A 23,556-nucleotide genomic window follows, 5' to 3' on the forward strand; every position below is an offset into this window, starting at 1 on the left:
AGACAGATAGATCAACAGGGAGTATAGGCAGAATTTAGAGAGGATCTCAGCCCTTTTAGATGAAGTAATAGAAAAGATTGGAGGTCACTGGTCAGTTCTTTGCAACTGCTTCAGTCTGATACCATAATATTTTAGTTGGGTTTGGGATAAAGAAGCCACAGTCACTGGGCAAGGGCCATAGCAGCCAGACCCAGGCCCTTGCTGAGGCAGGAGTTGAAAGTACTTCAGTCTGTTTTTCACGCTGACCACTAGCATTCCCATATTGTCAGTGCTTGCCTGGACAAGCTGAGTTGCAAGCACCTGCCGGCCTGAGACAAAGGCAGAGCCAGAGCAGCTCATGGCCTATAACTCCCCGCACTGAATTCTGTGCCTGAAGACCCATCCCATTCACTGAAATATCATGGAATCGTAACTTGCTGTGCTCTCCCTCTGGTCGGAGGAGTCTGACGACCCTAACTTGACTGCTATCTTGGAGATGCTCTTTTGGGTTATCGTTTGGAAGCAGTCTAGCTGGGCTGGTGGATGGTAATTTAAATACTAGGTTACAGGTAGGGGCCAAAGAAATGCCTGATAATGCATTACTTGGAAGTTGTACATTTACCTGCTGGGTCCCACGTAGAGTAGAGTGCTTAGGGGGAGGTTCTGGCTGAGATTCAAGTGGTCTGCTTCTTTTTTTAGAGTGTCTCAGGTACACTGGCCACAAACAAGTCATCCAGGGTCCCTGTACCTGGGCAAGGACCTTCTTTGTAATCTGTAGGATGAGCTATCCTCCATCTATCTTCCTCCTCTGTTTTGTTTCTTGAGGGAGGAAAAATTGAGTCCCATGAGAATCAGCAGAGTCCTCAGGGATTGGAAGCAGAGAGGGACGACTAGACCCCCACAGATGGTCTCCTCATACTTCTTTATTATGCTCTATCACACTGTGAGATGAGTGCTGTATCCTTCTGACAGTCACTTATCAAGTGAGTCTGAAACCAGCCACAGCATCACAGTGAGAGCCTGTTTTCAAAATAAATACATAAGCCCTTCCCAGAACTAAAAGCACTTTGATTTGTTGAATGATGCAACAGTTCACCATTTTAATAATTTTGTTTGCAATACACTTTATTCCATGTCTCAATACCCTCTCCTAAAACTAACTTTTCTTTCTCCAATAAGCAGTTTTCTGTGCTGTGAGAGCAGGTGTTCTGCTAGAAGGGAAAGATAAACACGATGGAGATACCATCGGGCTTGTTTGAATCTGCCCAAGATTGAAAGCAGTGATTCTTCTGTTCTGATTTCAATTTCAGTCTTGCTCTGGCTGAGATTCGACTCAGAGATGTGTGCTGCAGTGACTCAAAGTGCTTCCATGAGCATGCTAGAGGCAGAACCCACTAACACAGATCTCCAACAGGAAGGAGAAATTGGTATGTATTTGATGAGATAAAAATCAATATAAAAGAGGATGGAGGAGCTCCACTAGGGTCTCACAGAGAAATAGAGCCTCCTGTCTAGTAGCCTGTCACTCTGGGTCTCTGGAGAAGTGGAGATGCTTAGAGGCCTCTTGCATATTAGTTACTCTATCTGAGTATATAATACTCAAGTATTTCTGAGCAAGAGAATTGAGCAAGGAATCAAATTATAGGAGCCTAAAGCATACTTATTGTTCAGTTGGATTTTTAGGTTTTGTTTGATTGTTTTGTTTGTTTTTGGTGTGTATGTGTGTGTGCCTGCGTGTACGCCTATGTGCATGCCCAATTATGTATACATGTCTGTCTGCCTGCATGCACGCATACATTCATGTATGAGTGCCTGCCTACCTGCCTACCTGCCCAGGCACCCGTGTGTGCACGTGTGTGTGTGTGTGTGTGTGTGTGTGTGTTTGTCTTTAGCTTTCTAGTCCACTATGTCTGGTAATTTGAACTCTGGTGATTTAAGAAAGTTGCTGTAGACCATGCTCCTTATGTCCCAGAGTAAAGAAAACTCTAACAGCACAGGTTTCAATGTGCACAGCCTAGGAAGTTCCCTGTGGGCTGGGGCCTGGGGTTTGCAGATCCAGTGTGGTTCAAAGGAAAGCTGGGAGTAACAGCAGAGGTTGAACCCCTACTCAAGCAAATCTTCTGGTATTTCTGGTTCATGGAAATTTATGGAAATGGAGAATCCTGTGGAATTTCTGTTAAACTGTCTTCTGTATTTGGGAACCAATTGTTTCATTCTTTTATTTTTCTTCCTTTAATATCTCTTCCTTACTTTAAATTTTGTTTGCTTACTTGTTTGTTTTAATGAAAGAATATGGACTTTCTGGAAAACAGTGTTTATAATTACAAAAAAAAATACTCATGTCATGAGGAATGTAGAGATTTTTCAGCTTAGTCAAATAGTCCAATATATGAAACCGTTTTCATCCTACAAAGAGAATCACATTCTTGCCCATATTTCTATGAGAAAAGGTAGCTAAGACAGATAATTTAATGTTGGGGTTGGGGGGATGTGTGATATTTTCTATAATAAACATTTAGGATTTAGTTTCAGAAAAGAATAAGAATTAAAGAAACAATAACAGTCACAAGTACAAGTAAATAAATAAATAATTTTCACAAGTGAAACATCCAAAAGGATTTGGGGGGCCATTTTAAGAAAAAGTTGCATATTAATATATTGAAAAAGAAAGCCATTGTAGAAATCCTGATGCACTGAATTTAAGGGATATCTTTGTTTAATGTACAACTGGAAAGACAAAGGATGAAAAGTTTCTATGGAGCCAAAATCCAAAGGACACTGTATAAGCTGTCCCAGAGTCTTTGGAGAGAACAATATTTAGCAAGCAATTCTTCAGAAAAAGAAAGAAAAGGTGCAGCTTTGGTGCCTTTATTAGTTATATAACTTATAGTTAGTGAATTATAACACGAACTGCTTTGCTGCAGCTCCACAGGTGACCACACAGAGTGGAGTTCCGGGGAAGAAAAAGCATATTATCTCAGTAGAGAATACTTTTTCTGCCACCTCTTATACATGACGTTTGGTGAATCGGCCTTGCTGAGGGGTGGTCTCTTGTCCATGTGATTGACAGACCCAGCAGGACTAACTCTTATGACAGGACACAATGGTGTGTTTTGTCTACCCAGGACAAGAAGCAGGTTCTGTTCATCTGAGAGGAGGAAATAGACTTCAGGGGAGCACTGATATTTCCAATGGCCTCAAAGACTACTATAACATTGCCTGCTCAAGATTCTCCAAGATTATTCACATTATGGGCTAACTGATATGAGAACTGAAATGGTGTGTCTCTGCTAGGAAGATCTAGGGATCTAGTCCTAAAGCTGCTCAGCAGACCAGCTTAGTGTCAGTTACAGCCTCATGCATAGCATCCACACAGGGAGCTCTCCTGGAAGAAAGGAAATAGAGACTCAGTCTCTTCTGAACTCTGACCTGGAGATAACCAAAGATGTTTCCTATTTCAAAGAGAATTGGAACTGCTCACCATTGGGACCTCTGCTTCTAAATCTGTTTGACCCATTTCTGTCTCCTATCCTGAGCTAATAAATCATTCAATCCTCTGTCAGTTTCCTAAGTATACACAGAGACTCTGTTATCTTGGAGTTTTGAAAAAAATGAACAAAACATGATGGTTAAAGTCAACTGGGGTTTTTGTTTTTTGTTTGTTTGTTGTTTTTTGTTTTGTATTGTTTCTCTGTGTAGCCCTGGCTGTCCTGGAATTCTCTTTGTAGACCATGCTGGCCTCAAACTCACAGAGATCCACATGCCTCTGACTCCCCAGTGCCGGGATCACATATGAAAAATTCTGTTTCCCCTTCATCCAAGTCTTCTGTAGACGAGGACATCATTTGTGAACCAAGACCTTCTGTGAAGTGCTGTAGGAAATCCTATAGCCAACGGCCCATAAGTTACCCACCCAAGAGTTGTGGCCTCTTTTACTATTTATGCCAAAGTAAAGCATGCATCTGCTCTCCTGACACAGCTGCAGGATGGGGTTTCTGTTCTTGTTCTAGCAGAGGATTCTGATTTATAAGTCTACCCCTGTTACGGGAGGTCCTCCCACTCCTCCAGCCTATCGCCGCTGAGATACCAGCCCCTTGGGGTGTGGTCTCTCTCCCTTTAAAAAAGCGGCCACTTCCCTCTCCTCGCTCTCTTCACTTCCTGCTCCGCCGGTGACTTGACTTCCTTCCTGGTTACGCAGAGGGCTGACAGTGATCTGTAAGTTTTTTCCCCTTTAAATAAATATCACCCTATTAATCATAATCCCAAATTGGTGTGGCATTGTTTGTGACTTACGCCTTCATACCCCTATATAAATAACTGTCTATTATTCTCAATTCTGAGCTAATGTGAGATTTCTTTTAAGCAATCTTCATCAGTGAAGGGCATTTTCAGTAGAGGAATACAAGTCAAATCTACAGATGATTGTGAGGTAAATTTACTATTTTCCCTAAAATCTTCTTTGTTGCGGGAGATCCTTCCACTCCTCCAGCCAATAGCCGCTGAGATACCAGCCCATTGGGGCATGGTCTCTCTTTTTTAAAAAGCAGCCACTTCCCTCCTCTAGCTTTCTTTGCTTCCTTCTCCGTTTCTGGAGACTAGACTCCTTCCTGATTGTGCAGAGGGCTCTTGTCTGGGACGGTTATCTGTAAGTTTTTTGCCCCTTTAAATAAATACCACCGTATTAATCATAATTCCAAACTGGTGTGGCATTGTTTGTGACTTACGCCTTCATGTGGCGCCCAACATTTGGTTTTAGGACCCCTCTTTCCCCTGCTAGGCTGCCTGCCTCAAGTTTGGCTTGGCACGAGCCCTCCCTTCCTCTGCCATGGCCTGCGCCTTGCAGTCTGTGCCTTGCAGCCTATGCCTTGTGCGTGGAGCCAGCAGTTTAATATAAATTATCACGCAGTGGCTTTTCTTGCTGCAATTCTTTATATTTTCCCTTTAGACACCTCAGATTGACTTCAAGTCCCCAAGTACCCTATCATCTGCTTCCCCACATGGATATAAACTCCACAGGCCCGCGTAGTCTCTGCCCACGTGGTTTGCTCTTTTCTGAGTCGTTTTTAAATCTTCCTTGCAAGCACAGCTCTTACGTGGCGCGAACCAGAGCACACGGTTGCCAGTTGCGGAAAGCTGCAACCCCTCAGGGTGACTCTGTCACGTGGAGGCATACCCGGCTTCCGGGTTACTCTTCTCTACCCCTGGATTCTGGGTTTATGGTTCCGTGTACGGAATTGATTTAATTACATTTATTTGTTGAGCAACTTGCATTTCCCAGTTTTTAACAAATACTAGGCAGACACTGAAACAAGACCCCGTTTTCGTTGCGAATTGGCAACAGCACCACCTGCTGGATAATAGGTAATATGGCAGTTTTCGTTTCCAACACGAATTTTACTGTTTTGGTTACCAACACAATGGGTTATATCATGCAAGGTTTATATGACTATGGGGATAACTTAATTTACTGGTTACTAGGTTTCAGTATTCTTTTGCGTATTCTATCATTTAGGAAGAATATGGCACTCCTAAGAACCATACAATCTTTACTAGAAAATCATGCAGGTCAGGATATTCAGGATTCAAAAGAGACAATAATAAAAAGACTTGAAATGATTGAAGAAATTATTGGAGCTGGTGAACAGAGTAAGGAGGCATAAGGACAGGATACAATGCCAGCACCAGCTATTAGAACTGGCTTACCCAGGGTTTTAGCGACATACTCTATTCTTAATTCTGACAAAGCATCAACTTCTAAAGGCTCAAAGGGAGTCACAGAAGCTAGATGGAGGCCAATAGCAATGAATGATCTAAAAGAAATTAAGCAAGCTATTGTTAATTTTGGCTTGCACTCTGCATATGTAAAGGAAATGATAAGGACTTGGGCTTCTAATGCTAGAGCTACCCCCCACCCCATGATTTCCATCAGTTAATGTCTGCAGTTTTAGATAATGGACCTTTTTTAATGTTTGGAATTTATTTCAGAGAAGAATCCAAACATATGGAACAGCAAGGAAGAGCAAAAGGTGTCGAGGTTTCCCAAGATCAAATTCTTGGTACAGGAGAATATGCTGATCCACAGGTCCAAGCTCTTTATGACGATAAAGTACTGTGTCTATGTCATCAAGCAGCTTTAAATGCTTGGAATAGGATACAAGATCCAGCAAAAAGGGTTGAATCATATACCAGAATTAGGCAGGGACAGAGAGAACCCTTTATTGACTTTTTGCAAAGATTAATTAAGGCTCTGGACATAGGGGTAACAGACCCAGAAGCTAGATGAATACTTCTTGAATCTCTAGCTTTTGAGAATGCAAACATAGAATGCAAAAAGATAATTGGGCCTGTAAAGTCTAGATCAGCATCTATGAATGAATGGATTCAGCATACAATGAATGTTGAGACGTTTAGCTATAATGATAAATCTTGGGTAGGAGAAGTGATTTCCAAAGCAATGAGGAGACCTCAAACTGCCAGGTGTTTTAATTGTGGTAAATTAGGACATCTGAAAAGGGATTGCAGGCACAGAATTTCTAGGAATAATATCTCCTCTGGGAATGACAAAAATAGGAGACCTCGGCCTTCAGGTATATGTAGGAGATGCGGTAAAGGCTGGCATTGGTCCAATGAATGCAGGTCAACAACAGACAGACAAGGCAACCTGATACTATTGGGAAACTCCTTGAGGGGCCTCTCACAGGCCCCCAAGCCAACAGTGGCCCAGTCATTCCCAGTCACAGTGGAGAACGTGCCTCACCAAGAAAATTAAAAGCTCCAATTTCTGCTGAAAAAAGTAATACTGGTCTAAATGATGAATTATGTGTGGAGGGCGAGTCAAAAAACCCAGTAGGACAGAGTAAACATATATATTGGCAGACTTCTATTAATGATCAAAGACCAAAGCTAAAAGTCTGTATAAAAGGCACTTTTATTGAAGGCTTATTAGACACAGGTGCAGATGTAAGTATCATTACTCCAGAATCTTGGCATCTGAATTGGCCTCTTCAAGAGGTAGATGTTCAGTTTCTGGGAATTGGAACACTATCTCGTGTAAAACAAAGCACAAGATGTGTTGAATGCACAGGGCCCGAAGGATAAATAGGAAGACTAAGGCCATATATAGCCAATATTGCAATAAATTTATGGGGCCATGACCTGCTACAGCATTGGAATACCCAGATTGACATTCCTGTAGTTTCAGGAACTGATAATTCTGGAAAGGATATGATGAGGTATTATAGAAAAAGGTAACCAGCCATTCAGTCTGTACAAGAACATACAGCAAATACCAAACCCTTAGAGGTACCAACAGCCCTACCTTTAAAATGGCTAACTGAGAAGCCAATATGGATCAAACAGCGACCTCTAGCTGAAGATAAATTTCAGGCATTGGAATAGCTGGTGCAAGAGCAACTAGATGCTCACCATATTGAAGAATCAACCAGCCCTTGGAATTCTCCTGTGTTTGCTGTAAAAAAAAATCTGGTAAATGGAGAATGGTGACAGATTTAAGAGCTGTCATCAAGGTATTTCAACCTATGGGCAGACTACAATCTGGAATTCCTTTGCCTTATCTGTTACCAAAAGGACGGCCTCTTATAGTTACTGATTTGAAAGATTGTTTTTTCACTATACCATTACAAGAAAGGGATAGAGAAAAATTTGTCATCACAGTGCCTACTTATAATAATTCTCAGCCTAATAGGAGATATCGATGGACTATCCTCCCACAGGGTATGCTCAATAGTCCTACATTGTGCCAATATTTTGTAAGTAAGCCATTGGAAATAATTCGTAAACAATTCCCTAAGTCCATAATTTATCATTACGTGGATGACATCTTGTTATCTGATTCAAATAAAGATACTTTAGAAAGGATGTTTGAAGAAAGAAAGTCTTGCCTAAGTGGGGATTACAAATTGCCCCTGAAAAGATGCAAAGAGGAAATTCTATTAATTACCTAGGTTGCAGAATAGGGTTAGAGAAAATAAAAACGCAAAAGGCACAAATTAGGAGAGACCAGGTAAAGATTCTTAATGACTTCCAAAGATAGTTAGGAGACATTTCCAGTATACGACCAGCTGTTGGGATAACACCTGATCTAATAGTTCATTTAAACAAAACCTTAGATGGTGATAAAGATTTGAATAGTCCAAGAAAACTGACAGCTGAAGCAGAAAAGGAACTGACAATGATTGAGGAAAAATTACAGGAGGCACATGTGGATGGGGTGAACCCAAATCTTAGCTGCATCTTAGTCATATTGCCTTCCAGAATTTCTCCTACAGGGATCCTAATGCAAAGGGAAGATATTATTTTAGAGTGGATATTTATACCTAATAAACCAAGTAAAAAATTAAAAACCTATGTGGAAAAAGTCTCTGAATTAATTATAAAAGGTAAGCTGAGACTTCGTCAACTAGCAGGTACAGGCCCAGCAGAAATTATAGTGCTTTCTACTACTGAAGAAATAAAAAAGTTATGGGAAGACAATGAACTGTGGCAAAGAGCTTGTGCTAATTTTTGGGGGAGAAATTAATAGGAACTATCCCAAAAGTGGTAGACTTAACCTCATAAAGAGAACTTCTTGGATTCTTCCTAGAATTGTACGTGATGCTCCAATAACTGGAGCCCGTATGTTCTATACTGATGCAAACAAATCAGGGAAAGCAGGTTACAAGTCGGATGAATTTAGTAAGGTGGAACAAAGTCCTTATGATTCTGTCCAGAAGGCAGAATTATATGCCATTCTTATGGTGCTAAGGGATTTTAAAGAACCTCTTAATATAGTTACAGATTCACAATACACAGAAAGAGTTATCTTTCATATTGAAACCGCTGAATTTATACCAGATGACACAGAGTTGACTTCTTTTTTTATCCGGGTACAAGGCATAATCAGGACTAGGCTTTGTCCAATGTACATAACACACATCCGGTCCCATACAGGTCTGCCTGGTCCTCTAGCGCAAGGTAACACTGAGATTGATCAATTATTAATTGGAAGTGTGTTTCAGGCCTCAGAATTTCATAAAAAGCATCATGTCAATAGTAAAGGCCTAAAGAAAGAATTTTCCATTACTTGGCAATAAGCTAAGGACATTATAAAGAGATGTCCTACTTGTTCTTTCTATAATCAAACACCGTTGCCTGCAGGGAGTAACCCAAAGTGTACTTAGAGAAATGAAATCTGGCAGATGGATGTTCCACTTTATGGAATTTGGTAAATTAAAATATGTACACCACACCATAGACGTGTATACAGGTTTCCAATAAGCTACTGCCCTGAGCTCAGAAAAGGCTGATTTAGTAATCACACATTTATTGGAAGTTATGGCCATCGTGGGTATACCTGCACAAATAAAGAAAGATAATGTGTAGGGATAAGTCCCGCCCCTAAGGGGGCATGTTCGCCTCGGGCTAATGTTTGCCTATAAATTTGGCAAGCGTGCTCCCAGCCTCTGCTTCTGTTTTCCTGGTCTCTACGGGAATGGTGGTTCTGTAAGTCTATTTTTACATTAAAGCTATATATATATATATATTTTTACAATCTGTCTGCATTCGTTTACGCCGTTACATTTTGGCGCCCAACGTGGGGCTATTTTGCCCCCGACTCAAGCACATAGCACGCTCCCGGATGCTGTTTTTTAGTTCGTGACTCAGGCCCCAGTGCCGAGTCCGAGACATACTCGGCCACACAGGCCCATTGTGCCCTGCCTGCTCACCAGAGCAATTAACCCCTCCCTGCCTGCCTTGGCTAAGTTCACAGCAGAACCCCACTGCCTGAATTAGTTGTCTGTTCAGTCTATTTCAACAATTTCAAGAGTTTATACACTAAATTAAAATTACAAAATTCAATTTTCAGTAAAAATGAGATTCAATTGAATATTCAAATTACCTCATTTAATACTTACAGATAAGGATTTAAAGTAGAACCATTTGTCCACTTCCAGATCTGCTCCACTTGTATATATTTCAGTCCAATAAAAAACTGATGTCCTTCTATCTTTGAGAAATTCTGAAAGTATCTCTATAACCAAAACATAGTGGGAGACTTAATTTTCAATCTATTTATTCATGGCATACTTTCCTCTACCAACCTTCTAAAACATGATTACTCCTGCTTGAATCCCATCTTAGCTCCCCACCAGAATAATTCTCTCCTCTGTGAAACTTATCTCTATTTATTTCTTTTTACAGATTCGTCCCATTGTTTTTTATTACTTTAAAGAAATACGAATCCAAATTCCCACTTCCTCCCCTCTCCCCCTCCCCTCCCACACTCTCTATACCCCCTGCCTCTTATAACCCTCCAATCTTAAGAGAGGGCAAGGCACCATGCCCTTTGGAAAGTTCAACGCCCTCCCCACTACATCTAGGTTTTAAACTGTTTAAAATGCAAGTCTTCACTTCCTTAACATAGACCATTGGTTAAAGTCCAGACATGTCATCAAAGCGTCAAGAAAGTGTTATGTTCTAAACTGAGCAATTTTATTATCAATTTACCAATTCTTCTTGATCTTCAATGAGCAGCAAAGTGCCTCCTCTCACAGAGCAGTCAGATAGACCTTCAGACCAAGGTCTGGAAATTTGAGAAATAAATAAGCATTTATCCCGGTATGGCTGCCAATCTTTCAGGCAGGTTGGTATGGCTGATCTCTCTAGAGTAAGAAAGAAGATATGTTTATTTCTGTCCGGTTTCTGCTGCACCATAATCAACTCCACACAGGAGTTGTTTCATTTAGCAAATGCTGGAACAAGGCTAATGCTGTCATATGTCAATGAATCATAATTAATGACCAAGAATTAATTTTATGTTTTATTTCTACTAATTTACTTCAGACAAAGTAAACTGTCTAACATGTTTGCTAAAATAATCAACTATTTCACTTTTTAACCTGATATTTGCCTATTAAGATTCTGTGAACCAGCAACCTGAGGAAGCATGGCCAGCTGGGTAAGATAGTAAATGTCAAGGTCACACAGCTTCAGTGCAGTTTCCAGGACCACCACTTACAAACCCTGTGGCTCCCTGCAAGTTCCTAATGGTTTTATGTTCTTCTCAGACATCAAAGGTGATATAGCATCTTCATTGAAGACTGTTTTGAACTTCAACTGAGATGACTCACATTTTCTGTCAATAATCACCTCTTATCATCAGGAAATTCAAGCCACACAATTACCTGTTGGTTCAGCCATGATCTCTTGAGCAGCCAATGCTGAAAGGAATGGTGGAATGAATGTGCTCTTTTTTTTCTTTCTTTCTTTTGGTGGGGGAGTTGAGAGAGGTTTCTTTGTGTCACGGCCCTTACTGTGCTTGCTCTTAGACTCATGGAGACCCACCTGCCTCTGACTCCCAAGTGCTGGGATTAGAAGCGTGTGTTATCACACCCAGCTTGTTCTATGTTTTATTTCAAGCCACACAATTACCTGTTGGTTCAGCCATGATCTCTTGAGCAGACACATCGCATTTTTCTATTGGTGGTTTTTGCACTAAGATTCGCACTAGTAAATAACAAAACACACAGAGAGAATTAAATACTGAAAGAAATGGTGGCACCAGTGTTCTGTTTCTTACTTCAGGAAATCAAGTTTTTTCATCTGAACACAAGGACTGATACAATATTAGCAAACTGGATTAAGAGACAAGCCTTTATGTGGGATATATGAACAAGAAACATACAGAACACATGGATACGAACAGCTGTGAATTTACATATGTTATGATTGACAAGTCAATCTGTGGGCATTGCTGGAACTCTCAGGTTGCCCACAGTCACACCTGAGCTGCTCATTCTTAATAACTCACATTCCAGAGAAGGTTTAGCAGGCATGTAATGAGTTTAAAATGGGGACTTTTAGCTTTCTTTGTTGCTATATTTTTGTCATAACTGTGACTTTTATGTTTTATAGTTCCAGATGCACATATGTCATAGCCCATAACTGTTCTCAAAAAATTAAAAAGCATGGAAGAATTGTGAAGTTTCCACAGAGGACACGGGATTTTGTCCTGTATTATAAGATATCACTAACCTTCTCCTAGTCTTAAGGAAGCCAGGTTCCATAAACAAAACAAATGTTTGTGTGGAAATTAAGAAGTGAAAGCTCTTGCCTTACTTACCTAAGACACTGAGTCCAGCAAGGCTCAAGACAAGAAGGATCAACCCAGCACAGCCGAGTTTCAGAGCCAACTGATGCCAGTTTGGGCATCGACAGGCATCTGAGAAGTGCAAAAGATACACATGTTAAATCTAAATGAGGACATCTGGGATAAAAGTCAGAGGTGGTTTTGTCACTACACAAGACCTCCCTTAACTATAGGACTCTTTTCAACACTCCTAGTGGACTGACTGAAACTGAAGATCGTGCTACACTATGTGTACACACACACACACACACACACACAAACACACACACACAAACACACACACAGAGAGAGAGAGAGAGAGAGAGAGAGAGAGAGAGAGAGAGAGAGAGAGAGAACCTACCTACAGGACTGTTTCCAACACTCCTAGTAGACTGACTGAAGCTAGAGATAGTGCTACACTATGTGTGCACTGGTATACAGAGAGAAAGAGAGAGACAGAGACACACACACATACAGAGTTCCATCTTCATAAAGCCCAAACTACACCTGGTGACTATAACTTTCACAATTTTGCGTGTGACAGTAAAACATTTTTTCCACGGAGTGCAGTACTTGGCACTATCACCTTTTATTTAGAGGAATACATTATGACTTCTATTTAGAATACTGACCATTGATGCTTCTACTTTTTCAATTTGGATCCATCATTGAGTGAGTGAGTGAGTGAGTGAGTGAGTGAGTGAGTGAGTGAGTGATACTGGGACACAAGCACTGATGTAAAGTGAGGCACTTCTTGACCTAGATTCTGTGAGATCTCATCATTGTTTCTCTGGGCAGTGTCCAGCTTAAAACATTGAGTTACTTATTTCTAGAATTTTACAGTCAGTAGTTTAAAACCACTGTTAGATACAACTTATAGAAACAACAAACACTGAAATGGCAAATATGAAGTTCTATGATATTACATGACATACAGTGTGTCTACAGCAGATAAGGGTTCTGTGCTGTAACATGACATACACTGTGTCCATAGCAGATAAGGAAAGATCGAGTCACTCAGAATCTCAGATGCTTCCGCAGCCAGTTTGTGAGTCCAGGGAGACCTCCAGGGCGAGGTGCCGCTGGGAGCGGTAGCCCCCAGGAGCCTCCAATTTGGGGCGGGTAACCGCAAAGCCCCATTTTGGGCACCATCTGTTGAAATAAGAGTGGCGGGGCTGCGTCCCCGGCACCCGGCCACCCCCACGGCTAGCTTTACCTGAAATAATGACACGGAAACTGTATTCTTTTAAACACCGCTTGGCCCATTTCTATCTAGCCTCTTCTAGGCTAGCTCTCGCACCTGGACTAGCCCATTTCTAATAATCTGCTGTAGCCCACGAGCTGGCTTACCAGGAATGATCTTAGCCTGCATCTGCCTGGATTGGGAGAATCATGGCGACTCCTCAATCAGCTTAAACAATGAAATCAACAGATTGATATATGACACTCCCCCATCAAAAATTAAAACGCAAAAGGCACAAATTAGGAGAGACCTTTAAAGACTCTTAATGACTTCCAAAGATTGTTAGGAGACATTTCCAGTCTACGACCAGCTGATGGGATAACACCTGACCTAATAGTTCATTTAAACAAAACCTTAGATGGTGATAAAGATTTGAATAGTCCAAGAAAACTGACAGCTGAAGCAGAAAAGGAACTGACAATGATTGAGGAAAAATTACAGGAGGCACATGTGGATAGGGTGAACCCAAATCTTAGCTGCATCCTAGTCATATTGCCTTCCAGAATTTCTCCTACAGGGATTCTAATGCAGAGGGAAGATACTATTTTAGAGTGGATATTTATACCTAATAAACCAAGTAAAAAATTAAAAATTTATGTGCAAAAAGTCTCTGAATCAATTATAAAAGGTAAGCTGAGACTCTGTCAACTAGCAGGTATAGACCCAGCAGAAATTATAGTGCCTTTTACTACTGAAGAAATAAAAAAGTTATGAGAAGACAATGAACCGTGGCAAAGAGCTTGTGTTAATTTTTTGGGAGAAATTAATAGCAACTATCCCAAAAGTGGTAGACTTAACCTCATAAAGAGAATTTCTTGGGTTCTTCCTAGAATTGTACATGATGCTCCAATAACTGGAGCCCATACATTCTATACTGATGCAAATAAATCAGGAAAAGCAGGTTACAAGTCAGTTGAATTGAGTAAAGTGGAACAAAGCCCTTATAATTCTGTCCAGAAGGCAGAATTATATGCCATTTTTATGGTGCTAAAGGATTTTAAAGAACCTCTTAATATAGTTACAGATTCACAATACACAGAAAGAGTTATCTTGCATATTGAAACCGCTGAATTTATACCAGATGACACAGAGTTGACTTCATTGTTTATCCAGCTGCAAGACATAATCCGGAATAGGCTTTGTCCGATGTGCATAACACACATCTGGTCCCATACAGGTCTGCCTGGTCCTCTAGCGCAAGGTAACACTGAGATTGATCAATTATTAATTGGAAGCGGGTTGCAGGCCTCAGAACTTCATAAAAAGCATCATGTCAATAGCAAAGGCCGAAAGAAAAAATTCTCCATTACATGGCAGCAAGCTAAGGATATTATAAAGAGATGTCCTACTTGTTCTTTCTATAATCAAACATCGTTGGCTGCAGGGAGTAACCCAAAGGGTACTAAGAGAAATGACATCTGGCAGATGGATGTGTGCCACTTTATGGAATTTGGTAAATTGAAATATGTACACCACAACATAGATACGTATTCAGGTTTTCAATGGGCTACTGCCCTGAGCTCAGAAAAGGCTGATTCAGTAATCACACATTTATTGGAAGTTATGGCCATCATGTGTATACCTGCAAAAATAAAGACAGATAATGGTCCAGCATATGTATCTAAGAAAATGAAATGCTTTTTTGATTATTATAATATAAAACACATTACAGGTATACCAAATAATCTTACAGGTCAGGCAGTTATAGAAAGATCAAATCGTACTATAAAGGATATGCTGAACAAACAGAAAGGGACCAAAATTACCCCCAGAAATAGATTACACAATGCTTATTAACCTTGAATTTTCTTAACGCTAATGAGAAAGGAATGCCAGCAGCAGAAAGACATTGGATAATGGAAAAGTCTGTTGAACTAAATCAACCGATTTATTTCAAAGATGTGCTGACCTCTCAATGGAAGCCAGGAGATGTGCTACCTTGGGGAAGGGGTTTTGCTCTTGTTTCCACAGGAGAAGAAAAATTGTGGATACCATCAAAATTAATAAAGGTTCGATTTGAAGAGGAGAAACCTCTTGGAAGGGAGAACTAACAGCTCATCCACAATGATGATATTTATACAGGTGGTAAGAAAAACATATAGAATGAGGGCAGGGTTCTCTTCTTATCTCTGCAGGAAAACACTCATCTTCAGAAAATTTAAGGGACCCTGGATGTTTGAATACTGACAGATGGAAACTATTTACAACCCAATAAAATTCAGCAAGAAAATCAAATAGTTCTCGTAAGTAAAATTATTCTACTCTTATCTTTAAATATGTATTAATGTGCATTTATTTATAAAGATATAGAGCTGGTTTTGAAGTTGGACTCTGGCTCAGTCCCTCTCCAATTCCAAGCCTGTTGCTAAGAGAAAAACCCAGATTTTCTGGAGTTTCTGTCTCATGTCAAGAGCCATGATATGGGACAGAAAGAAATATGAGTTTAGAAAACATCTTTGCTTTTCTTCATGTCTATCATACTTTTCATTGAATATATATATCATGCCTTTCATTGAATATATATATATATATATATATATATATATATATATATATATATGTCTATATGATTAATGTTTAAGTTTTTCACAATGAACAATGAGTTTTTCCTGAAGTGACATTTGAAGTTTACAGGAAGAAGACGGGGCCCCATAACAACAACTCCACCTGGTTGATATGACGTCATGATACTGATAGCACTACTACAAGACCTGTTTTGGGTACCAGCTGCACAAGACAATCCCAACTTTGTTAGCTGAAATGGTGCACATCTTATACAACATTTTGGCCAGACCTGCACAAAATTACTCAGAGACTATTTGCAATTTTAAAAGACATTGATCTTGAAATTTAACCATCATTTTACTTTCACAGGATCCCCCAGAAAGAACGTCGCCGTCATGACAGCTGGAAGTAATTCTAGAGGACGATGTCCCCTCTCCCAGTAAAGTTTGCCCTTGGTTTTAGGGACATCATTTACGGGTTGGGAGGTTGGGGGAGGAATTTTATAAGCTCAGGGATCATTTTGAAAAAAAAGAAAAAAACAAGAGGGATGATGGGATAATAGATTTGTAATTGCAAGTTACTGTTTTTAGACAAATATATTGGTATTGATTCTTGTACATTGATACAAAGTTAAATTATATTGACTATTGTATGTATGTATGTTTCTACCTCTGTTTAAAACATTTTTTATGTATTGACATATATTGTATTGATATATATTGTATATATTTACCATATTGCAGTGTACATTTCTACCTCTGATTAAGATACTTATATAATGTTTGTGTATTGATATATATTTACCATATTGCAATGTATATTTGTACATTGTTTATATTTGGAGGTCATTATTTTCATTTGTTACACAGTTGTTTATTGTCTTAGTCTTTAAGTTAGATATTGAGAGTTATATAGATTAATAGTCATCTAAGTTTGTCATTTATAATTAGACTAATCAGGTTCTTTAGATATATAGAGATTATACTCAGTATAGATAGCTCTTCAAAGAGCTATAGAAAATGGCCTTTAATCTAACTCAGAGTTTTGTGACAGTGAGACATCATTGCTCCTGGCAGCACCAATCTATTCCTGAGAGAATGTTGAGCACCAAAGACACTCCACCTGGAGCCTTTCTTTTTGGCAGAACTGGCCTTTGGGCAAAGAAATGCCCATACCTCAACCACTGACAGAGATACAGAGCATGCATCAATGGATAAAACAGGACTGTCATATCCTGCCAAGACAGGGTAAGATAGTTTTGAAAAGTTGCTTGCCTTTTGAAAATGGTATGTCAGTTATGTTAGGATTTAGCCAAAGTTGGTTGCTTCAACGCTGCAAACGTGACTTTGGGTGATTACCAAGGTAGCTAGTTGTCTCTGTGATTTGTTGCATGTTTTGGAAGTTGTTTTACTGACCTTCCTAATTACCCAGGTAACATTATTTCCCTTCTCAGATCTTCGATGGGGTTGAAGACTATATAAATGTAGTTACTTTTCTCTCATGACTTGGCCAAGTTATTTATTATACAAGACCTAAGCTAGTTAGAATAGGATATTTGTACTTATTGTATATAATTTTGTAGTAGGTTTAGAACTCTCTTACTTAAACAAAAGGGGGAGGTGTTGCGGGAAATCCTTCTGCTCCTCAAGCCGATAGCCGATGAGATAACAGCCCAGTGGGGCGTGGTCTCTCTCCCTTTAAAAAAGGGGCTACTTCCCTTCTTACCCTTTTTCACTTCCTGCTCCATTTGTGGCGACTAGACTCCTTCCTGATTACGCAGAGGACTGTTGTCTGGGACGGTTATCTGTAAGTTTTTTCCCCTTTAAATAAATACCACCCTATTAATCATAATTCCAAACTGGTGTGGCATTGTTTGTGACTTACGCCTTCACTTCTTGAGATTAATGTTCTCATATTTATATTTTGAGATAAAGAGACCCAAGGAAAATGTCTCAGAATGGTCTCTACCGTGACTCCTGTAAAGCTATACTGCTGCTATGTACTGAACATGGGTCTCACTGTGGCTGTAATTACACTTGTAGCTTTGTCAGGTAAGTGACTTATTCTGAAGCATTCTGCTCACATTTACATTGTCGGTTATACTTATAAGCTGATACTGTATGAACGGACACATGCTAAGGACTCCAGAGAAAACATGCCAGTAATTCCTGTTGTGGGAACTTAGGGTCTAGCAGGAAGATGCACAGCACAGGCTGTGGTGTGCACAGGAGTCCAGGCTCAGCATCCCTGGGAAGTGGACATTCAGTAATTCTAGAACAGTGGTTTTAAACCTTCCTAACACTGAAAACCTTTAATATAAATTCTCATTTTGTGGTGAACCCCAATCATAAAATTATTTTCATTGTTACTTCATAACTGTAACTTTGTTACCATTGTAAACTGTAATGTGAACATCCAATATTTCCTATGGCTTAGACACATGCCATGTGGGGTATCTATTCAAGGCAGAGAAGAAGGAGAGGAAAACTAAGCAGAGATTCAAAATGAAGCTGCTGCACCTAAAAGGATGTGAGAACAGTGAAGAGTAATATCATTGGGGAAGGTACAGGAAACCCCACCCTCATGACTCCTGGTTTCAGTTAATATCTTCAGCCACAATTTGAAGATATTAAATAGAAAATTCAGGAACATGTGATTCCTAAGCTTTTAGCTGGAGATTGTTCTGAATAATGTGATAAAAATCTTGAATAACTTTGCTACCATAGCTATAGAATCATTTTGACCACATCAATGAATAATACACACAAGTCTAGACAGGACAAACATTTGCCATCAAGTCTTGGTTAGTGTAGCCTAAACTATTACATAGCTCAGGAAATAGTCAAATAAAAAGAAGGGACAGTAATTCTCACTGCCTGTTGCATTGGTCCTTTTCACTGAGGCCTTGGGGAACTGAGAACAGCTACAAAAATTCCCCATCACTAATGTGTGCAGTCATTTCTGGTATTTAATATGTCCTATCAAGTCACATATTTCCTGGAACTCACTAGACCTTGAAAGAAGAACACATTCATTCTTACCTGTTAAAGTAAGGAAAAGGCAAAGTTATAAAACAAGAATACCTATTATTCTTCTAAAATGCCCTCTGAATCCTTGCAGCATTCATACATTCTTATTCATGCACACAGATACACAGACACAGACACAGACACACACACACACACACACACACACACACACAGAGGAGGGGAGGGAGCAAGAGAGGGAAGGGAGGGAGGGATGACACATTTACATCCATGTATATGTATGTATATAATCATTTTATTATAACATACTCAGATTAAAACATCACACAGCCCCATTAACATGGGCTCTCAAACATATGTCGAGTTTCAAACTCAGGCATCTCAACTAGCTTCTACACAGTTAGGATAGCCACAATGAAGCTGTGGAGTTTCAGTTATGGTTTTAGACTTTATATGTCAGTTAAATGAAGTACCACAGAGTTTAAGCTAGAAAACCAATTCTTTTCTAACATTTTTTCATAACTTGCATGCTCTTTGCTGCATCCTTTCCCTCTTTGTCACCTTATGTCACTCTTCTTTGTTCTCCTTTGTATCTGTTACATCATGATCACACTCACAGGTTTTCACACTGGCTGGGATTGCATGTGACAGAGAACATGGGTCCCAATCTTTCTAAGTTTATGTGACTTCACTTAACTTCATACTTTCCCACACACTTTCCTACAAATTTCATTTTTCTTTAAGACTGAAATATTATTCAATTTTGGATGTGTTGCACATTATTATGCATTCATCAGTACATGGACATCCAGGTCAGGTCCATTTCCTTCTGTTGTAAATAGGGCAGCAATAAACATGGAAGGCCAGACTCTCTGTGGAAGGATGTGACAAGGAGTGACACTAATAAGTCACATAGCAGCTCTATTTTTATTTTCAATGAGGAACTTCCAAATTGCATGTATCAGTTTGTATTCCCACCAGCAGGGAGTAAGTGTTCCCATTTCTGCTCACGGTTCTAACATCTGTTGTTATGTTTCTTCGTGATGGTCATTCTGGAGGTCCTCTCAGAAAAACAACCAATGTGTGTGTGTGTGTGTGTGTGTGTGTGTGTGTGTGTGTGTGTGTGTGTGTGTGTGTTTGAGTATGTGTGTGTGTGTGTGTGGTAGAGTTATATGAAGGACTTGAACAATGTTTTAGTATCAAAGACCTATTTTAACCGTATTTTGAAGGCTGGCTTTTTTCTATAGTAAATCCAGGCAAATGAGAATTTCTTTTTGTATTGTCAAGAAAAAAAAGGAGCATGTGAAGGAGGGTTAAGGGAAAGAAAACTGTAGGATTCCAGGAATCAGGAACATCCTTAATTGAGTGTTGGCATAGAAATTATTTCCTTTTAGGGTTTGGTGTCTTTAGTCCCAGCACTCAGGAGGCACAGCCAGGAAGGTTAACTATATATTCTAGACAAGTCTAGTCTACAGAGGAGTATCCAAGCAAGAAAGGGAGGTCATAGTGAGATTCTGTATCAAAACACAAAATAAAAGAAGAAAAAATTATCATTTCCCCAGAGTGCACTAGAAGTTTCTGAATTGGGGAACTTCCTGTTTGGAGGAGTCTCTCAGTGATCATTTAGGAAAGAAACTGGCCAGCACATAACACACAACTGAGATTTTTATAGCTAACCAAGACAGAAGACTTTGAAATGTTTATTATATTTCCTGAATTGTCTACATTTCAGTAGGGAAAGGAAAACTGGTCACTGAGTGCCCTGGACCTTGCTCCCCCACCTGCCCAACAGAGTGGATTGGATTTGGAAGTCAATGTTTTCATTTTTCTGAACACACAAATAATTGGACATCCAGCCAGACCTCCTGCATGGCACTAGCGGCCCATCTAGCACTATTTGACAGTCTGGATGAGCTGGTAAGAAAGGAACCGGAATTGGTTTGTTGTTTGTTATGCTGAGTATATAATTCATTGAAATATTGAACATAAGTCTGAAACATGAGGACGGATTCTACCCTAGACACTGGGGGACATAGGAACAAATTGATGTATGCCATTTGCTGATGTTATTGCTTCTGACTAAAACCCTGAGACATTCTAGAGACTGTTGATCATGTGGTGTTCATCATCAACCTGTAATGTGTAACATACAAACAGCTGAGATATTTGGTGGTCATAAAACCTTCACCGAAACTGGCAAGTATTGTATACTAAAGGTGATCACTGTTAATAACTGCCATGACAGGCTTAACAAGGGACTTTCCCAGCCACAGTGGGACAGGTAGACATTCATATACTTTGGATTGTAGATGAAAATACATGCATTGAGAAGTGAGGGCTATTATGGCTCCAAGGTTGGTGAGCCTCTGTTACACCCTGTTGCCTTCCCAAAAGAAGGAGTCTGTAGGGCAAAGACTCAAGGGCCATCTGAAACAGAGAGACACATTTGGTTTTGCTTTTTGTGTTTTATGACAGAATTTCCTGAAGAGATACAAAGGTGATTCTGACTTCTGGATCGGCCTGTACAGAGAGTCACCAGAGCACCCTTGGATGTGGACAAACAACACTGAATATAACAACTTGTATGTTTGTAAACCACTTTTCCTTCTACTGTGTTCATGAGTTGTGATTGTGTGAGCTGTAACTATAAGAGAGGAAAGCCTGAGTCATCTGGAGCCAACTATACTGGAAACGTAGAAAAATAAACCCTTAGGTTGAAGGAGTACCTCAGAGGTAGGGTGTATACTTATATGCAATAGCTTATCCCCAGGAAGTTCCACCTCCCTACAAAATTAATTTTTTTCTCTGTGTCCCATTTAATGGCCATCATTTTCAAAGTATTTACTTAGTGTGATGTCCATTGAAATCTTTCACAGGATTGTGGCATCTGGGGTAGATGCCGTCCACTCCATTACCAATTGAAATTTTTTCCTTGATGATAAATACTGCTGTTGGCTGTTTACGTAAATGCAGATAGGCAGCGAGGGCTTTGAAACCCCAGAAAACCACGTTAGAACTGCTGGGTAGTCAGACAGCTGTGTGCACAGATGCACCTGTACACAGAAGCAGAGACTCCGGGGACACTGGGAGCCTCTTCTAAAGTCTCATCATCAAAGAGCACTAAGACAATCCTAGATGTGGACAGAACCATTTCAAATGGAGCCATTTCACTGGAACAGTAAGACACACCCAGTCACATCCATCATTAAAGACCTTTCAAAAGTTTACTAACAATTGGATTTTCCCCACTTCTATACGTGTGTAAAATACTCAAGACAGAATTGAAAAATTGCCCTTTTTAGGCCACACAGGGCTGCAGTTCATTTTAACATGACATCAAGCACCAGTCAAATGCCTTCTACACACTATATAGAGTCGATTGGGAGAAATGATAAAGATGTGGTGTTCAAACTGAACTCCAAGAATGTAAAAGATGTTCGGTCTAAGTAGTGCAGGTGATTCCTCAGGGACTCTTTCTTCCTTTGATTCTTATTACAAATTAGCAGTGAAGATGGATGAGATTTCGTTGCTTGATTGAATCAGTGTCAGTGTGTGCAAAATTGTGTGTGTTTGTTGTTTTAGGGTTCCTATCCGAGGAGGAGGAGAATGTGCCTACCTGAGTGACAGCGGAATCAGCAGTGGCAGGGGCTACACACACAGGAAATGGATTTGTAGCAAGCCTAAAGCTACTCTTTAAAAGGGCCAGGGAAAGCTGGAGAGATGGCTCAGCCGTTAAAGGCTAGGCTCACAACGATAAATATATAAAAGGGCCAGAGATTTTAAATTCAGGGTAAGGAACGTGCCAGAGCACGCCTGAGAAAGAGATGCTCTGTGACCTCTTATCTACTGTTGCTGGTCCACTCCTGATCTACTAAAATTATCATCAAAATCCAATGATAATATGTGTTGACAGAAAAATTAAAATTTCACTGAGAGGATTATATGTAAGGGTTCTTGGTAAAACATGGATGGTTTTAAATTAAATAGGTATTTTAGAAAACCTAAAGTATAAGCATATGTATATTAGTGAGCTCCACATTTATGACCAGATATGAACTTTTTTCATTGGTCCTTGCTTTGAACGCAAGGGACCTAAAAATGTGTGAAGACTAAATGCATGGAAATGATTCAATAATCACAAGAAATGTGGTACTTGGTCTGTAGTCTCTAAGTATTTTTGTACACATGGTCAATATTATTTTCTAAAATTTAATAACCAATATGATGTTATATCTAGACAGTATTAAAACCATTACTGTATACCTTGTGGTTAACTCATCATGGACTTTGTCAAAATGTTTTACACTTTACTCCTCTGTGTTCCTGTTTAGTTACAGTGGACTAAGAGCATGATCCAACAAATGCCCTTTAACTTTCTTTATTCAACTTTTTTGAGCCTTTCCTACATGAGTGTGCCATTCGAAGTTCGTTCTTTATTAGTTTCAGTCAAAAACAAACCTAATAAAGCATAAGAAAGTTAATTACTGGACATTTTAAAATGCATTTGGTGCCTAGTTTTGCAATCATTTACATACAGTTGAGTTCTAAGAACAAAATAGTTTAAATTTTTATCGTTATACTGTACCGACGAGTCCTAAAACGGACTAAATAACAGATAAAAAGTCTGCCTTCAGTCAATTCTGTCTTCTTACTTTATTGGTATATGGACTAAACCTGGTGACCTGAGTTTGACCTGGACCCATATGGTAGAAGGA

General features: G+C 39.7%; 2 protein-coding genes across 3 annotated transcripts; one reads left to right on the forward strand and one right to left on the reverse strand.

Annotated features, from left to right (window-relative positions):
- The first annotated feature begins 1,322 nt into the window (after positions 1 to 1,322).
- Positions 1,323 to 22,544, forward strand: LOC142855451 (C-type lectin domain family 2 member H-like). 2 transcript variants are annotated; one of them, XM_075981949.1, is made up of 5 exons: positions 1,323 to 1,406; positions 17,783 to 17,905; positions 20,574 to 20,758; positions 21,317 to 21,423; positions 22,424 to 22,544. In XM_075981949.1, exons 1-5 carry the CDS (start codon positions 1,349 to 1,351, stop codon positions 22,536 to 22,538), a joined length of 588 nt encoding a protein of 195 aa, XP_075838064.1. In that variant the 5' UTR covers positions 1,323 to 1,348; the 3' UTR covers positions 22,539 to 22,544. The 2 variants fall into 2 exon arrangements, with proteins under 2 accessions (XP_075838064.1, XP_075838065.1); XM_075981950.1 differs by having other exon boundaries at positions 17,789 to 17,905.
- LOC142855698 (killer cell lectin-like receptor subfamily B member 1F) lies at positions 9,890 to 17,768 on the reverse strand. Its single transcript, XM_075982144.1, has 6 exons — positions 17,739 to 17,768; positions 15,531 to 15,546; positions 12,101 to 12,202; positions 11,410 to 11,484; positions 10,486 to 10,640; positions 9,890 to 10,009 (listed from the first exon to the last, which is right to left on the reverse strand). Exons 1-6 carry the CDS (start codon positions 17,766 to 17,768, stop codon positions 9,890 to 9,892), a joined length of 498 nt encoding a protein of 165 aa, XP_075838259.1.
- Positions 22,545 to 23,556: the final 1,012 nt, after the last annotated feature.

Source organism: Microtus pennsylvanicus, chromosome 8 (assembly GCF_037038515.1).
Source record: "Microtus pennsylvanicus isolate mMicPen1 chromosome 8, mMicPen1.hap1, whole genome shotgun sequence".
NCBI lineage: Eukaryota > Metazoa > Chordata > Mammalia > Rodentia > Cricetidae > Microtus > Microtus pennsylvanicus.

Coding starts and splice junctions, on each gene's coding strand:
- LOC142855451 (XM_075981949.1), top strand. CDS start 1,349: ATGAGCATGCTAGAGGCAGAACCCACTAACACAGATCTCCAACAGGAA. Junction 1,407..17,782: donor CCAACAGGAAGGAGAAATTG/GTATGTATTTGA, acceptor TTATATTTTGAG/ATAAAGAGACCCAAGGAAAA. Junction 21,424..22,423: donor AACACTGAATATAACAACTT/GTATGTTTGTAA, acceptor TTGTTGTTTTAG/GGTTCCTATCCGAGGAGGAG.
- LOC142855698 (XM_075982144.1), bottom strand. CDS start 17,768: ATGAGAACATTAATCTCAAGAAGTGAAGGC. Junction 10,641..11,409: donor GATCATGGCTGAACCAACAG/GTAATTGTGTGG, acceptor TTCTTACTCTAG/AGAGATCAGCCATACCAACC. Junction 10,010..10,485: donor TTGAAGATCAAGAAGAATTG/GTAAATTGATAA, acceptor TTTTGGTTATAG/AGATACTTTCAGAATTTCTC.